This window comes from Talpa europaea (assembly GCF_964194135.1).
Source record: "Talpa europaea genome assembly, chromosome: 15".
Taxonomy (NCBI): domain Eukaryota; kingdom Metazoa; phylum Chordata; class Mammalia; order Eulipotyphla; family Talpidae; genus Talpa; species Talpa europaea.
In genome coordinates this window covers 77,904,323-77,922,999 of record NC_140083.1, presented here as the reverse complement: position 1 = coordinate 77,922,999, position 18,677 = coordinate 77,904,323, and the positions used below count along the sequence as shown (strand labels likewise).

Here is an 18,677-nt window from a genome sequence, read left to right as displayed (position 1 = left end):
TTATGTCAGGGTGAAAAGTACAGAAGAAACTATTGTGAAATGTTTGCTTTACTCTCGATTCAAGTGTGAAATATGTAGGAATTCAGAAAAAAAAATTAGAATATTAGAAAACTTAAGAACAGAATGCTTTATAATAGAATTTTAAATTTGTTGTTGTTAGGTATTAAAAAAAGAATTGGGCATATGGGCCCACGGTCTCAACAAAATTAGGAAGAAGCTGATGGAAACAGCTATCCCCAACTCTGTCCTCATAGTCTGATGGTGAGCCCTGCCTGCTTGCTAAACATTTATTTATTTATTTAAAAATATTTATCTTATTTATTTATGCATACAAGAGCTGGGGTGTAAGCCAGAGATGGGGGGCAGTGAGAGGATTCACCAGGGACAGAGTGGGGAGCAGAAGAGGCGGATCTACTAAAATACACTGCTGAAGGGACAGCAGGCAAGACAGGAGAGGTCTGGGGTGCCATGTGGGTATCTCCCTGGCTGGGGATCGAACTTGTGCTGTGGTGGCTGTGGATAGCTTCATAGAGCTGAGACTTAACCCCTTGTGCCTCCAGGGAGTCCCCACTAAACATTTAAACATACTGCATTTCCTCCTATTTGTGGCACAAACAGTTTCATTAAGCTGAAATAACCTTTATTTATCCTCTGGAATTCAGCTAAGATGTCACTTCTTTCAGGAGCTGATTCAGTCTCTTGGTGTGAAAGCACCATCACAACCGTTTGCTCCCTAGAGCGAGAGACAGTGTCTAGCTTACTCAGGGCTTTCAACCGAGCACCAAGAGCAGAGTACACAGGAGGCACTGAATAAATTTTTGCTGAATGAAGTCCCCACATTTATCAAGCACCACGTGCTTCACTTCACTAACTCCTCACAATAACCTTATCCGTAAATATTCATCAGTGAGACTAGAGAAGGAACTTGCCTCAGGTCAGGCAATTGCACAGTCAGGACTGGACCTAGGTCATGTTGATGCCAAGGACAGTGTCATTTGTTTTCCGCATTGCATGCATTATCCCACTGAAAAGCCAGTGTTCTAAACTCTAAGAGAGTAAGAAAGGCTCAAGGGATTGAACACAGACATAATGAGTCCTAATGGAGTAGTCACAGAAATGGTGGAGCTAGGAAGAGACAGAAATAAAGAGGTTTTGGAATCAGAAGACTTTTTTTTTTTTTTTAATAAATTTTATTGTTGTATTCCCCATACAATTGCAGCCCCCCCATTCTGACCCCAATCCCTCCCCTCCCGCCCCCGCCCCCCTAAAAGTGTCTCCGGTTCATAGTTTTTTGTTGATTTTGATTTTCACTTTCTTATAGTTATTCATTTTCCTGGTCCCTTATTTAAGTTTTCTAGGGAATCAGAAGACTTTAATGACTAGCACAACGTTGAGGGAGACCTGGGCTAGAAGTCAGATAAATTACATGGGTACACTGGTATGGCCTTGGGCAAGTGACAGAATAGCCACTGGTTTGCTTTCTCATTTTTGAGATGCAGATAATTATACCTGCCTTTGGAGTTATGAGTACTATGTAATATAGCTGTGTAAAAAGTTAGCGCCTGGTATAAAGAAAGCATGTGATAAATGGAGTAAAGTATCATTCCAAGGAGAAGTTGACATCAGTGCCAGATACATTTTTTTTTAAGGATTTATTTATTAATGCATACAAGAACTGGAATATAGGCCAGAGGTGGGGGTGGGTGAGAGGATTCACCAGAGACAGAGTGGGGAACAGAACAGGCAAATTGGCTGGAATATACTGCTGAGGGGAGCAGCGGACAAAACAGGAGAGGTCTGCTGTACCATGTGGATCACCTCCCTGGCCAGGAATCGAATTCATGCAGCAGTGGCTGGTGATAGCTGGATGGTGCTAAGACTTACCCCCTTGCGCCACCAGGGAAGTTCCCAGATAAACATTAAAGATTGGCAAGGATGCAGTCTGAATTAAAGCTATTGGATGTGAGAAATGTTTTACTTTTAAGAATGGTGAATTCTTTTTTTTTCTCCTGATTTTTTTTTTCATGTTGATGATATAGTACTTTGTTTTTTCTTATATCGTTGTTCATTTTTGCACAGTAATTGGTTTCTCTCCGCAACCCCAATATGAAATGGGTTGGCCTGACTGTGGGGCGTCACCCACATATTTAAAAGAGACTTATAATGAGATTCAACCACAGGTATACACAAAAAACCACAGGTACACACAAAAAGGTTAATAAAGGGTTTATTTACAAAAGGGGGAAGTGAAGAAATGAATAACTCAGAAATGACTAACCCTTTGGTGATTGTGTCCTACTATTTCCACTGACCTGGATCCCCAATAGCACACTGAAAACCGGGGAAAAACCAAGGGCCCCCAAGGCCCACATGTCTGGTGATACCAAGCCTGGCTGTTTAACTCCACCCCCAACATCCTCCCTTTGGTGGTGATGACATTATGGGATTTGTAGTCCTTGGTGTCTTAGATCTCTTTGGTCTGGATTGGGGGTGGGGTCCATAAAACCCATTTGTGGAGTTTGTTTGGGACATCTTTCCTCCCAACAGGTGTAGTCCCTGTAATTCTCCTGCCATTATTTACCCGTAAGCCATCACCATAGTGCCTTGTGCTCATCCCTCTCTTCATCTCCCCCTGCTGTATCCCTCAGATCTATGGTCAGCTTGCAAAGTTTTTCTTTTTTTCTTGACTTTTTTTTTCAGTTTCTCTGTATTCCACATTTAAGCATGATCATCCCATATTTATCTTTTTCCTTCTGACTAATTTTGATTAGCATAATCCCTTCCCGCTTCATCCATGTTGCTGAAATGTCATGAGTTTATCTTTTTGATTGCTGAGTAGTATTCCGCTATGTGTATATATATACCACAACTTTTTCATCCATTAGTCTGCTTTGGGGGCATTTTGGTTGTTTCCATATCTATCTTGGCTATTGTAAATAGTGCTGCAATAAACATAGGAGGGCAGGTTTCTTTTCGAATGAGTGTTTTTGTATTCTTTGGGTATTTTTGGATAGATTCCTAGGAGTGGAATTCCTGGATCAAATGGTAGATGCATTTTTAGTGTGGTGAGGAACCTCCACACAGCTTTCCATAGGGGCTGGACTGGTCTGCAGTCCCACCAGTAATGTAAGAAGTTTCCTTTTTCTCCACATCCTTGCCAGTATTTGTTATTTCCAGTTTTTTTAATGTTGGCCAAGGACTGGTGAGTTCTGAATGATGATTTTCCTGTGTGATCTTCCACAGGAGATGTGGTATTTCTCATACATATTTGGTCTTCTTCCAGAGGTCCTGGCTCACAGCTCCCAAAACCTTGGAAATTCCTTAGTATTGAGAGTGTTAAGAGTGCCTTGAGTGTCTCTTGTTATGTTGATAAAGTGACTCTGGAACAAACACCAGAGGATTAAGGGGGCCTAGTCACCAGGGAAACCAACTGGAACTTTCAGTCCCAACCGCTGACCTCAGGGAGAGGAGAGCAGCTGGACGCCGTGTTCAATGGCCTGTGAGTTTAACAGCCATGCCTTGGTAACGAAACCTCCATAAAAACCCAAGAAGAGAGACTCCAGTTCAGAGAAGATTTGGGGACAGTGGTGCCTCTGGAGAGGAGCTCCACTCCTCTTCCCCCATACCTTGTCCTGTGCTTCTCTAACATCCTCTGTCACTCGAATAGGGTCAGAATAGCATGGGAAAAGGCCTCAGAGCGATAAGGGAGGCTCAGAGATGGACACAGCAAATTGTAAAGGGAATTAACCAGACACTCCCTGGACTAAGGGCTGTGAAGGACTAACAGGATATTCCGGACGGGCGATAAAGAAAAAGGGACTCTAAGATAAGGGCTGGGACACAAGATGTAATGTTTTTGGGCACAGAGGCATTTGGCAGACTGAGTGTGACCACTGAGAATTAGCCAGTCACGGGAGACTGATGGGGCTTTAGCATAGTTAGGGAGAGAATGTCTATATTCTCTGAGGCCCAACTCCATTATGGTGTCTTTGCGCCTCCCTGGCTGTGGGCCTGGAAGTCCCACTTTGTTTCTGTTTCTTTTCTCCTTAATAAACCTTTTTTTTTTTTTTTTCATATCTGTTTCTCTAAACAAACTTGCCTCTTTTTGCTTGCTTGCCCGAGAGTCAGCAAAATTCCTGCTCTGGCTTCGTGAGACACCAACCCGTGGTGGTCTAGGGGCTAGGACTCAGCGCTGCCACCGCCTCCTGGGATCCGTTCCTGGCTAGTCTCCCAAGACTAGGCCTGACAACCTGAAATTATGCTAATATCCTTTGTGACAACTCAGACACCTAGTGACTAAAGGGATTTCCCAAATCCTATGTGCTGTTCTAGCAAACTGGAGGTGGGTGTTTGGGAACCTGATTTATAGCAACTAGCTGTTCAGAAGCACAGGTAATAATCTGGTCTTGCCAGGCACTCAAGTCTGACAGAGAAACTCCAGTTTGAATTCTGGGGCTTGCAACAGACTGAAGTGGAGAGACTCTTGAGAGATTGAGTCCTTAGTCTAAAGAATCCAGGTAGTATCAGAAATGGGTTGAATTCTCAGTCATCCTGCTGGTGTCCAAGAATTGTTTGTTGGTGTAGGGAAATCTGTCCACCCACCCATTGGAAATTCATCTCAGGACACCAACTACACAGGAAAGCACACAGAGGGTCTCATCAAAATATAGCAATGCGCTTATAAAGGACTTTTGTTGTGGCCTTTCTCAACACCATTTCCACTTTTCCCAGCCCATGCCTGTTTTCATTTGGAGTATATACAGCTTTCCTTGTTCAGTACACATAGTCTGGGTATGTCCAGGGGTGAAGAACTGTGACCCATACTTGAGCCAGTCAACAAAATCCATCTCCTTGAAACATTATTGTTGGCTCAGGGATGTGCTTGTGACCCAGCACTATCAGTAGGGATACCGGAATTGTAGGTTTTCAGGCCTAGTGTCCCAGCCAGGAATGGATCCCAGGCTGCAGGGGCAGCGCTGAGTCCCAGCCACTAGACCAAGTGTTGGTGTCTCACGAAGCTGCAGCAGGAACTTCGCAGTAGCTCAGGCAAGCAAGCAAGAAGAGGCAGGTTTGTTTAGAGGAAGAAAATGTTTATTGAGGAGAAAAGGAACAGAAATAAAGTGGGACTCCCAGGCCATGGAACCAGGCCAGGGAGGGGCAAGAAAGCCAAAGTGGAGCCGTGTCTTACGGAATATAGACCTTCTTTCCCTAATTATTCTAAAGCTCCACCAGTCTCTTTGTGATTGGTTAGTTTTCGGTTGTCTCACTCATTGCCTGAATGTCTCTGTGCCCAGAACTAAGTCTCTGTGTCCCAGCCCGTATCTTTTTTTCTTCATTGTCCTCTATTTGGAATGTCTTGTTGACCCTAAGGTCTTAAAATAAGTCCCTAATGTCATAAGTCCTGGGGTGTTTGATTAGTCCCCTTTGGAATTTGTTGTCCTTATCTTTGGAGCCTTCCTTCACTCTCCTGTAGTCCCTGCACTGTCCTTGAGGCTGCCTAATTGTCCCTAACTTGCCCTAGGATTTATTTCCCCCCTCTACAGTGGAGCCCCTAACTGCTGTTAGGGCAAAGAACGTTGATCTGATCAATGACTGCTTCCTGCTGAAAGTGGGCGACGTGGGGAGGCAGTCAGGGCTCCACAGCAGGGCGATGATCTAAGGGACCTTAGAAGGACAGTGTAGGCTATATAGTGGGTTACATCTATAGGACCCTATGGAGTTTGATGGTTTCCAGGCAAGAGATGATCTCGATGAGAGCATTGAGGATGTAGGGCCCAAGCAAGAGAAAAATGGAAAAAAGAAAAGTTTTTAGTTTAAGAGTAAGGAGGTCACAAACTCCTTTAACATTAGCCATCAGCAGGTCTAGGGCTCTGGGTTTTACATAACCACTGAGACTAGGGATTTTAAGGAGCATTGCTGGGTTACTTTTCCAAACACCTGGAGGTGTAGTAGCCAAAATGACAGAATCAGTGAGAACTAGGGCTTCAGTACCATTTTTATCTTTTGTAGCAGCAGCTAGGAAAGCCGATAGTGGCTGAGGCTGCTAGTTTGGAATTTAGTTACAAATTTTTATCCTAATAGAGGAAGTTAGGAAAACAAAACTAAAAATGTATAAACAAGTAGCCTTGTAGCGAGCAAGGTAGCAGTGCTGTAAAGTGTCCTTGCTAAGGTTGGCCATTTGTACTAGTGAGGGGGACAATCGAGTGGGACTCAGCGCTGCCACTGCAGCCTGGGATCTGTTCCTGGCTGGGAGACTAGGCCTGAAAACCTGCAATTCCTGTATCAGTAGTAAGAGCCAACTGAGACTCAATCTAGAATGTTGGTTGGACTAGAATGTTGGTTGGACTTTTGCAAAAGTAGGCTTGATCTTTCCAACTGATTTTGCACCCCAGAAGCACAAAGATTGGCACAAGTTCAATGGCCTCATCACCTGATAGGCTAAACAGAGGCAGTCAGACATGAAGGTAGACACTGTCTAGCTCCTAATAATGTTATCTGAGCTCTGCTCAGGCTGTGCCTGCGCTTGCTTCTCTGCCCCAATGCTTTTCACTAACTTGAGTCAATAAAACCCTTCTTTTGCTTAAGCCTTTTTGGTTGGGATTTCTGACACTTGCAATCAAAGGAATCCTAAGAAACACAGGATCTAAAAGATACTGGACATGTTTCTGTTTCACTTTGCATGAGCTTAGTCACTTTTCAGATTCTTGGGATGATCATAAGCGTGTGTTTTCTGAGCCCAAGGAGGAAAACAGTGATGATTATTAAAACAGCTTTTGTGATTTGGGCAATCAGGGCTTCTAAGATTTTCTCAATAATTTGTAGAATGTAAAATTCATTGCTGTACACTTCAGTTTTGTCTATAGGAAGTGAGGATATTTGTCACACTACTTAGGCAAGAGAGACTTAATAAGAATGTGACCAGTACTGTGTATGTTATTTTCCTTCCAAGATGCTAGTGACATTTTGCCATGTCTGCAAGTGCCTTTTAATATTTCTCAGTCACTAGACTGACTTAACCAATAGTGAGATGGGTAGACTAAGGAGAGTCCTATTCTGGGAAATTGTAGGGGAAAGAGATAAATGTTGCAGAGTTCAGGAAGCCTGAGATAAGTGTCCTAATTTCTGTCCAACGATAACTGTTTTCATGTTCAAGAGAGTTAAAATAGTAAGCTGCTTTTCTTTCTGCTCCAAACATTTTACAAATGGGATCTTTGGATTTTTACTTTTTTTTCTTTTTTTAAAGACTTATTTATTTATTTATACAAGCACTGGGTACAGTCAGAAGCGCAGGAGGGTGAGAGAATTCACCAGAGCCAGAGCAGGGAGCAGAACAGGCAGACTGACAAAATACACTGCTGAGGGGAGCAGCGGGTACGGCAGGAGAGGTCTGCGCACCATGTGGGACCCTCCCCGGTGGCCGGGGGATGGCCCGGGGATGGAACCGGCACTGCAGAGGCTGCAGGGCAGCTTTGCAGCCCAGCGCTTAACCACTGCACTACAGGGGAGGCCCTGGATTTTTACTTTTCAAAACCCATTTTGATCCTACCAAATTTGTTTTTTTCTAAAATGTACTAGCTGTGTTTATTGTTACCTGGCAATGGAGAGAAAATCTGTACATTTAAAGTTTAAGTCTTCACAATGAAGAAAAGCCTTCCCAGAAACTTTAAAAAAAAAAAAAGAAACCAAGCCAGCAGAGATATAAACATTAATTTTATTTCCATTCCTAAAATGTATGATTTGGTTGATTTGACATTTAAAATAGTCCCTTTGCAAAAAATCTCAGAAAATAAACTATATAAAATACAAATTATTGCAGAAAATCTTAATCTTAAACCTTATGGCTGACCAATCTAACACTTGTTTTTAAGCACTTGTGATGATTTTCCATAGTTGCAAGGAATAAAAACATAGTCATTTCCATAATTGCAAGGAATAAAAAAATCATCTTGGGGCAGGAATGTAAATTTGATCAGAATAATAATATAAAAATACTTGTTTACTTCTCTACAAGCTTAACAATTGCCTGTAATTAGTGCACCTGATTACACCTGGTTTTCCTAGTTAGAGTTGACCTTTTCTTGACTGCAGTCCACTATATTCAGTAAAGTACATGCTAGATAACAAAATGAACCCAAGAACTTAACTGCCTCAAATAGTTTTATGGATCTACTCAAGTGTTAAGTACAATATTTATGTTAAGAATTAAGACTGGAATGCTGAAGAACAAACAATACTAGAATAATCCATGTAACAAAGCAGGGCAGAACTAGGTGTATCTTCCTGGTACATTCATTTTGAAAGCCAGCCCAGCGATTACTCAGAATAACAAATCAATTCAGATTTCTATTTTTAAAGTCTGTGCTATTTAGATTTGGATTTTCGACTAGTATTTCTTTATTCAATTTGTGAAAAATCTTTTCACTTTTCTCCTGCCAGTCAGTCTTTTGAGTGAGTTAACTGCCTGTTAGCACCAAACTTTCAAAGAGGGAAAAACTAAAAGTTTTTGGGTAACAATGTAAGTAAAATAGTTGGAATGTTTTTGAAGTTACTTAATAATGTAAAGTTGAGAATGGTAGACTTTAAGTAGGAAATTCCACTGTTTGCTTTTAAGAGAGTTCGAAGGTGATTTTTGTTTGGGTTTGGTTTTGATTCTTTGGAGAAAATGGCTAAATAGGTCACAAAATAAACATAGGAGTGAAATTCAGTTTTACCTTTAAAAAAAATGGTTTCTCTTCTGCCAAGCAGTATATTAAGTGTAAAACTGAAGCCTTAAGTAATCTGAGCCGTTCACCTCTCTATTCCCCCTTCACACTATTTCACAGCATATCCATAGATGTGGGGGCGCACCAGCTCCCAGGGCAGCGGGGCCTGTAGGTGCTGGAGCTTCAGCTTAGAGAAACCTGCCCTCTCCAGCGCCTTCCAGCTTTCTCTGGTCAGGTTGCACCCATCAAACAGAAGGAACCAGGCTGGATTCAGGACTTGCTGCCAGAAGTAATTCCAGGTAGAACGTTCAGCTACTACGTGCTCCATGAAATAAAAAGCCCCTCCCTGAGAAAGAAAAACACATTTCAAGAATTTTAGTTTTCGGAAAAGAGATTTAAAGTGACAGAAGTTTCAGATTTTAATGGCCCTAAAGGCCAACTTGAGGAAAAGAGATGGATAAATGAAAACTTACTGAGCCACCTTTTGATTTATAGTTTCATCTTTTGTCGACTTTTGTAAGGTTGCCAATCAAACAGTTAACACATTTTATGATCATAAAAGTGATACATAACAGTAGCTGCACACAGGTGCTATACCTTAATGCCTATCACCTGTTAACTCGCTTAATCCTCACATCAACATATTTGGTAAGCCTTTGTAAGGTCAGGAATGGCCCGGAGCAGGTTTTCTAGGATCCAGCAGACCAGGTAAAGGAGGAGTCAGAGTCCTCAGTGGTTTTTTGCAGGTTTTTAATTGGGATTTAGCGGGTACACGGCAGGCAGGGGTGCTGGGGGGCTGGGGGATTGGGGGCTGGCAGGCCTCCCAGCCCCCAGCAGGTCTTCACTCTGGGCTCTCCGGCCTTCTCTCAGCTTCTGCTTCTCTTGCTTCTCTCTCAGCTTCTGCTGGCATCCCCTTAACTCCGCCCTTAAAAGCCCAGTGGAATCCCATCTACCTAGACCCACACCCTACTCCAGGTGCCCACCATCAGGCATGCATTCGGGACCACAAGGTTCTGTCATCTATCCTAATGGCGGGAGGGCAGAAAAGCCTGATACCTTTTACCTTACCCTACAGCGTTATTATTATCATTCCTGATTTTATAGATGAGGAAACTAAGTCATAAAGAAAATAATCAAATTTTCGAAGGTCACAAGCTTGTAAATACCAGACAAGTTTTGAACCAAGATAGTCTGGCTGCAGGGGTTGGCAAAACCGTGTCATCAAAATTTTAGAGAACACAGAAAAATTTTAAAAGAAACAATCACGCACCACCCATCACTGTGGGATACTTTTGTTAGGATTTTGTGCATACTTTTATATGAATATTGATTTTTTCCTAAAACTACTATTGTAACATATATTCTGTTTTGTAATCTGTTTTTAATATTATTTTAAAACATGATTTTATCATCTGTCAGAGAAGGGATTAATATCCAAAATGAATAAATAACTCATACAACTCAACAATGAAAAAAAACAAACCTAATTAAAAAACAGGCAGTGGGGCCTCCCTGGTGACACAAGGGGTTAAGACACAGCACTAGGATGCTATCTGTGGCACGAGTGCGATCCCCGGCCAGGGAGTTACCCACATGGCACAGCAGACCTCTACTGTCTTGCCCACTGTTCCCCTCAGCAGTGGATTTCAGTAGATCTGCCTGTTCTGCTCCCCACTGTCTCTGGTGAATCCTCTCACTCCCCGCACCTCTGGCCTGTACCCTGATTCTTGTGTGCATAAATAAATAATCTTAAAAAAAAAAAGTTCCATAGAATAGGACAAGAGACAGGAGAGGCGGCTTATAGCACACATTCAGCCAGAGTGCCTGTCACCCACTGAAGCTGATGTTCAGTAAATACCTGGATATGCAAATTTGGGGTCAAAAGAGGGAGTTGAGCTAACTATCTAGGTTTGGAAACCATCTGTGTATTTGTGGTAATTGAAAACTTGCAGAGTCATGAGATTGCCCAGGGTGAGCCAAAAAAAGAAACTCTAGCATTTAGGGAATGGCCAGCCAGCAAAAGAGGTAGAAATGTTGATGTCAGAGAGAGAAAGAGCCCCAGTGACAAGCACTGTGATGCGATAGCTGCATTACAGAAAGTCCTGCAACTCTGGGAAGATTCTTTTTTTCCTTCACTTGAAGTAACATTGCATTCTGACATTATATGTTTCAGGTGTGCATCATTAAAAATCAACACGTGTGTCTGCTACATTAAATTCACCACCGAGAGTCCAATTCTATCCACGTACAACTTTCCCCTTTTACCCTCTTGGGTCCCCTTCTTATCTGGTAACCACTATTTGGACAAGTTTCTTAATCTCTGTGAGTCTGTTTCCTCAAGCCAACATGAAGATGCTTGCCTTAAAGGACTTGTGAGGGCTAGAAGAACATGTGAGAAAGTGCCACAGCAGAAAGTAGGTGCTTTGCAGGAGCTAAGGAAGACTACAAGAATATGATCCCGCTAAGAGTATTACCAGGACTAGAAGAACAGATTAATTGTCCCTTGCCCTGCAGGGGTTTTGTAAGATTAGTGCCACTGCAGTGCCTGCTCTTGGGATGTAAGGACTGGCTCAGCATAAGAATCAGGACTTTTTCCTTTACTTCTTTGATGCTGACCTATCCTTGAACCAGAGACAGAATTGTATTACTGCCCTATCACCAAATCCTTTTTGTCCTCAGGAACTTCCTCAACAAGAAGAATAAAACTGGGCATTACATAACATCCTTTTAGCCTAGAACAGTAAATTCAAAGGTTAAGGTATTTTATGTTCCAACATGTTTAGAATAAAATCATTTTAAATTAGTTTTTGAAAACTAAAGGCAATATGTGAAAATTACATATTAGTATAAAGATTTTCAAGCCAAACAAGAAGGTATAAAATGAAAACTAATTTCTCCCCTGCAATCCCACTTCTAAGAGGTAACCACTGTCAATAGCTTGTCTATCATTCTATCAGTATGTCGTTCATGTGTGTTATATAATAACACATATAATGGACTATATGGAATATATAATAGAATAAGCTCCCAATATTCTACACCTTGATTCCTTTTTTTTTTTTTAAGATTTATTTATTTATTTATACAAGCACTGGGGTATGGTCAGAAGTGCAGGAGGGTGAGAGAATTCACCAGAGCCAGAGGGGAGAGCAGAGCAGGCAGACTGACCAAGAAATACACTGCTGAGGGGAGCAGCGGGCGGCAGGAGAGGTCTGCATGCCATGTGGGACCCTCGCTCGGCGGCCAGGGATGGAACCGGTGCTGCAGAGGCTGCGGGCACTTCGCAACCCAGCACTCAACCGCTGCGCCACCGGGGAGGCCCTTGATTCCTTTTTTTTTTTTTTTTATGTTAACATTATCTCTTGGAGATTTGTTTTTCATAATAGCATAGATAATTCTTCCTTGTCATTTTGTCACCTGTACGAAATCCTTTATACTTTGTGACAATCTACTTGAATAGCTTCCTATTGTTGGCCCTTTGGGTTATTTCCAGTTTGAGCAATTACAAGTACTGTAATTAATATCTCTGCATGTGGATAAATATTTGCATATTTGTGCAGGATAGCTACAGGATAAATCCTAGTGCCTAAAAGAGTATGTGTACTTAAAATTTTGATGCTATCAAACTGCCCTCCAAAGAAGGTACCACCTCCAACATGCATGGGGTGCCCCCTTGTCGCTTGTGGGATGGCAACATTGGGAGTGGCGCAGGGTGGAGGAAAAATAACTCAAAGTTCAAGTAGTGAGAAAGAGAGAGAGAGGCTTAGAAGAGCAACATCTCTGGAGATACAGTGTCAATTTCCAGGCCTGTCTCACATTTATTTGGGGGTCAGAATTCAGGGAAGGTGGGCAGGTCCATGGAGAAAAGTGCTTGGTGGGGATGTGGGTGGGGATGTATAGTAGTCTGGCACAAGCTGGGGCGGAGTGAATAGGGGCTGTTGCTTAGGCCTCCACTATTGCTGATCAAAACATCCTATCTCAGGCCTCCCTGGTGGTGCAAGGGATAAAGCACAGCGCTGTGAAGCTACCCACATGGCACAGCAGACCTCTCCTGATTCACCCGCTGCTCCCCTCAGCAGTGTACTTCGATCAATCTGCCTGTTCTGTTCCCCACTCTGTCTCTGGTGAGTCCTCTCACACACACACCCCGCCCCCGCACCTCTGGCCTACATCCCAGTTCTTGTATGCATAAATACATAAATCTTTAAAAACAAACAAAACAAAATATCCTGCCTCTAGTCCCTGTTAACACTTAACTTCCTGTCAAGGAGTCCAGCTGGTGATGCCAATCTGGCCATAACGTTGCCTTCTGTTTTCAGCGGATCTCCTCATACCAAGACTTTTGTCCTGGTCCAGGATCCCTGCCTGACTGTACATTGAGCTTAACCAGCAGCAACTATGGGCACCAAGCAAAATCTCAAGAACAAGGGGAGGTGGCGGATCCCCACCCCATCTCCCATCCCCACTCCAAAACTATATTGACCTTAAAAGTTTCTGACATTTAATATGTAAAAACAGTCACTTACTTTAATTTGTTGTTTTAATTGAGAAAATGTTGAGCATGTTAATCACATAATTGGCTAGTTTTACCCATATTTCTGTTCCAGTTCTTTGCCTATTTTTCTCTTGTGTTTTCCTTACTGATTTAAATATAAATATTCTTTTAATATAAAGGAAGTTAACCCTTTGTCTGCGAGCCCCAGAGAATACTTTTTCCAAGTTTGTTTTCACACCTTGGTTTTTTATACTTTTTTCTTCCCAGAAGCTTTAAAGTCTAATGTATTCAGATTTATCAATCTTTCCTGTCCTGTTCTCAGGCTTTAAAAAATTCAAGTGTCTTCTCTATAGTTTTATGTTAGAATTTTTTTTTTAAAGATTTATTTATTTATTTATACAAGCACTGGGTACAGTCAGAAGCACGGGAGGGTGAGAGAATTCACCAGAGCCAGAGCGGGGAGTAGAGCAGGCAGAAGGACCGAAGTACACTGCTGAGGGGAGCAGCGGGCGGCAGGAGAGGTCCGCGCGCCATGTGGGACCCTCGCCCGGCACCTGGGGATCGAACCGTCGCAACCCAGAGCTCAACCGCTGTGCCACTGGGGAGGCCCTGTTAGAATGTTTTTTAAAGATTTATTTATGCATACAAGAAGTGGGGTACAGGCCACAGGTGTGGGGGGTGTGTGTGAGAGGATTCACCAGAGACAGAGTGGGGAGCAGAACAGGCAGATTGAAATATACTGATGAGGGGGGCAGCAGGCGAGGCAAGAGAGGTCTACTGCGCCATGTGGGTAGCTCCCTGGCCAGGGATCTAACTCCTTCTGAAACTGCCTTAGATGTGGAGTCACTGCTAGCCAGGCACCCTCGCCCCGCACTCACCGGCCGTAGCACCCTGCGCACCTCCTGGAGAATCTTCTCCTGGCTGTTCACTGAGCACAGGACCAGGGTGCAAACCACCACGTCCACGGAGCCGTCAGCCACCTGGTGCATGTTCTCCCCCACGGCCACTATGAAGTGCTCGAACTGCAGGTGTCGGTTCTTGGCAACACTATCGATCAAGAACTTCTCAAAGTTGGGGTTGGGGTCAATACAGGTCACCTTGCATCCGGGTGGGTAGAACTGGAAGTTGGCCCCGGTGCCACACCCCACCTCCAGCAGGGAGAGCTTCCCGGAGGGACCCGCGAAGTCCTGCAGGTTGCTGAAGAGCTCCCGCTTCTTGCTCATCATCTGCTCATTATACATCATGACGAACTTTTGCATGAAGTAGGGGAACCATTTTTTACATATCCAACTCCACACCCCCAGAAAGTTCAGCAGGTATATGGGAAGTGTCAGGACGCCGACAGCCAGTCGGAGGATAAAGATAGTAAGTGCCATTACTCAGAAGAGGGAAAAAAACAGAACAAAACAAAAAAGTTAGAGACTCAACTCCTTTACTTTGCCCGATGAAAATGGTGCTGAAAACACCCTGCTCCAGTCAAGTACAAGGCAAGCGTCCACTTCACCTAATTAGTAGGCAGCTAGCAAAAGCTGACTCATTGCTTAATTTTCATGAAGCCAAATGAGAGGGTTCCCAGCTTTTCTTTAGAAGGAAAGTTGAATTACCTTATTGCCACGCCAATCCTATTTCCCCTTCTCTGGGCTTGCAGAGGACAGCTAGTTTCCCACTGGAGTTTTATATGCACACAGCACTCCGACCCCATCCGGGCTCCCAATGGCCTCTTCAAGGAAAGCAATCTGTGGGTGGAGCCAGGTCAAATCAGAAGGTTGCTGCCCGGGCTCCCTTACAACGTCACCACCCCGCCTACTCCATCTCTGCCCGCCCCCCACCTACCCTCCCAACCCCCCCCCCCAACACCCCTCTATCAGCCCCCACACACATGCACACATGAACACCCCTCCCTGTTTTTTTTAAAAAGGAAGTGAAGGGATATGCCTGCCTGGCCACACATAGTTAAGAATTTTCCCTTGTGCATTCTCGGCTGAAGCTCTCCTACGTTGATAACAGGATTATTCACAAGTCACTGTTTGGGAGCCATCCATGTTTTAAAGGAAAAGTTTCAACTTCAAATTGTGCCCAGCTACTGCATTTCTCAGCTAATGTACTTACAGTAGCCCCAGGATATTCACATTTGGGAGCCTAAAGATTTCAGAAAATAGTTTGAGGCATCCCTCTTCTTTTAACCAGCAAGTCTGAGCACCAGGGTGGTCAGGGGAAACAGAGTTTAAAAAATAATGGCCGTGTTGGGCCTCCCCTGGTGGTGCAACGGTTGAGCGCTGGGCTGCGAGGCTGCCCACAGCCACTGCAGCGCCGGTTCGTTCCCCGACCACTGGCAAGGGTCCCAAAAAAAAGAAAAATAATGCCCATGTTTTCTTTTCTCAACTGGGTGGTAGATGGTAGATACAGGGAATGTTCTGTGGTTCATTAATTGTTATACCCCAGGCATTTTATAAATATTATATGTATTCCATTTTCAACAGCTTTCTTGAGGTGAACTTGACGTGCAATAAATGTACATACTAAAGAGTGTGTTGTCTGATAAGTTTTGACACGTGCACATCTGTAAAACCATCATTTCAAGTTCCTGAAGCTAGCACCTGCAAGTTTCCTCTCACCCTTGTGACTCCATCCCAAGGCCTTCTCTCACCAGACATGAACTTGCATGTCCCAGCAGCATTCATGCATGTGGAGTCCTGTACTTGGTCTTGCATCCTTTACTTAACATAACTGCCAGTTACTCAGCATAACTGCCTTACAGTTATGCTGATGATTTTATCAGATAAAATCATCAGATGATTTTATTGCTAAGTAATATTCCATCCTATGAATGTATAAGAGCTTGGCTATCCATTCACTATCAATGGACATTTCGGTTGTTTCTAGTTTTTGACTATTGCAAATTCCACAACCGTGAGCTTTAGTGAAGTAACTTTAAGCCTCTATTCGGACACATGGTTTCGTTTCTCCTACAAGGATGATGTAGGGGCTACCTGGTAGGTGTGTCTTTAACTTTTAAGTCGTGTCCCACTAGCAGATTACGAGAGCTTTAATTGCTCTACTTCTGATAAGGGCTAGGAAGCAGGGTTCAGACAAGGTGCTATGCACGGTACAGTAGGAAATCTGCACACACGTTGTTTATGGCCTGTCTGCTCTGAGTTAATCTTCTAGCCCAAGGACACATGTGGAGGAGTGCATGGAGCCAGTGCTGTGTGAAGACCAGCCTCTGCGCTGGGGCGAGCGTGAGGCCTGGTGTCCAGCAGAGCGATAAGGAGCTCTGGAGCTGGACATTACGGCTCCTGGCTGCAGCGAAGGTCTGCTTACTGCTGAACAACTATCTTTGTTCAACTCATTATAAAAGCCAACTGGAAATTTCTTTAGGATGTTAACCCTCACCTTCCAGATTGTCGGCTGTCTGAAGCTCACCTTAAAGAGTCCTGTCTCTATTGGCATTTGGTGGTGATAGGTGGCATGAGCTGTGGCCTTCAGGTTACATTGCTAGTGACTCATCCGGGAAGTCTCCAGGACTCTCTGGTAAGTCATTTTGAGTTGGTGGGGAGTCCCACTGGCTGCCTGGACTGGGGGTGGCAGTGGGAGGTTGGATTCTGGTCTGGATGGCTCCCAGCAGCACTGCCAGGTGATTTCACCTGGCTCCTATACCTCCTGTTGCTCTTACCAAATCAAATTGAATCACTGTGCTTTCTGTTCTGTGGTTTTTCTGATCTGGTTCCCTGATTATGGCCAGTTTCAACTCTGGTTTGAAGTACCTTGCTGTTCTGGTCTGCTGTGTTCTGTCACAGAGCTCTTTCTAGTTAGAATGGGTGGTATAGCCTCTATTCCCAATAACTCTTCAGTATAGCTGGAGTGGGGGGTACAGAGAGATTATGTTTCAGTAACTTATTTTTTTTCTTTTCAGTTACATGTTTTTATACCAGTTTCTGGTCTTCTTTAGTCTTCTTGTTTGTTTTTCCCTGCGAATTGGACTGGATCCCAACATTTTACTATTTAAATGTATTGCATCAGTTTGCTTCTGACAAACAACAGCATCTCACAGACACCCTATGCATAACTACTTACCTGGTGATCAGTTTCTGCCAAAAAACTTGGAAAACAGAAATACCACAAGATCAACTACCTAAACAGTGGATAATCCTTGGAAAGTATTCCTGGTAACACCAACGGCAGTGAAGCTTGCTGGAGTGAAGCCTTGGCAATATGGCACCAGACTGAAGTTGCCTGAGGATCCATGGGCCACCAAGAGCATGGGAGACTTAAAACTGATTTTTGAAAGACAATCACTCTTATGCTTGTACTAATAACTTGCCCCTGTCCCTCTGGGGAGACAAGGAGAAATCGTGTGGGTGTATCTGGCATGAAATGTTCTGAGTATCTCTGAGTTTTGCCTTGCAGGTGGGATTTAACATTGAGCAGACCTTAACCTCATGCCCTGTGGGGGTGTGCACTCCTTGAGGGTCTGAGGAATTACAGTTTCAGCATTTGGATAAGCCCATGACTTACCTTGATATCTAGAACTGGGTGCCTAGTGTAACTAAAAAGGACAGAGAAATGTTCACTTTAAAACCGGCAAATATCTCACCTGCCAAAGAATGTGTTTTTTTCTCAGGAAGTAAGAGAAAGTGTCTGAATATGGTGGTGGATAATCACATGACCTGCAAGACTACCTCTTAAACTCTGTCTTATATTTTGATAAAGTCCAATTTACTTATTTTTTCCTTTTATAGCCTATACTTTCAGGGGCCATTAAGTATAGGCCCAATGTAAAAGTTACTGGGGAATTCATTGAGCATAATGGAATCACCATCCAGGGAATTCTGGGAATCATTCTCCAGGGCACAAAACCAAAAGAGCAGTTGGACTGATGCTGGCTTAGGTGGGAATGTCAGTAGGTCTGGCCGTGCCATTGGGAGGTTTTGCATATCATGAAACTATCCTAAAAAATCTAATGGCTAGTCAAATCTATGCTGAAGGGCTACATAAACTTCATTCAATTCCTTAGCCAAAGTTGTTATGCATAACTGAATAGCCCTTGACTACCACCTACCTGAACAAGGAGTCTGTGCTGTAGCTAATTTTTCCTACTGTACACAGATAAATAACACTAGGACGGCTGAATCTAACATGAAAGAGATACATGATAAGACCAGATGGCTACATGACTTAAAAATTCTTCCAGTTTAACAGTTTGGGGAGCCATAAGGAAATAGATACCGAGAGCCACCTGGCTCCTCCCATAACTAGGATTTCTAGTTTGGACCCTGCCTTCTGAAGCTAATGGCTCAGCAGGTGTCCACTAGACTACAGTTCACAACTGCATATGCCACAGCATGATGAGCATTTGCTTATCAGCCATACAGATCCTAGGCCTTATCTTAACCCAGCGATGAAAGTTCACTACTCTAATCCAGGAATAAACAAGGACCCTTCTCAGCAGTAAACAGCTACAGAAAATTGACCTGTGCCCT

General features: G+C 43.5%; 1 protein-coding gene across 1 annotated transcript; it reads right to left on the bottom strand.

Annotated features, from left to right (window-relative positions):
* Positions 1-8,811: 8,811 nt before the first annotated feature.
* TMT1A (thiol methyltransferase 1A) lies at positions 8,812-14,616 on the bottom strand (the record flags this gene model as incomplete). Its single annotated transcript, XM_084255843.1, has 2 exons — positions 14,076-14,616; positions 8,812-9,048 (listed from the first exon to the last, which is right to left on the bottom strand). Exons 1-2 carry the CDS (start codon positions 14,571-14,573, stop codon positions 8,812-8,814), a joined length of 735 nt encoding a protein of 244 aa, XP_084111969.1. The 5' UTR covers positions 14,574-14,616.
* Between the last annotated feature and the right edge of the window lie 4,061 nt (positions 14,617-18,677).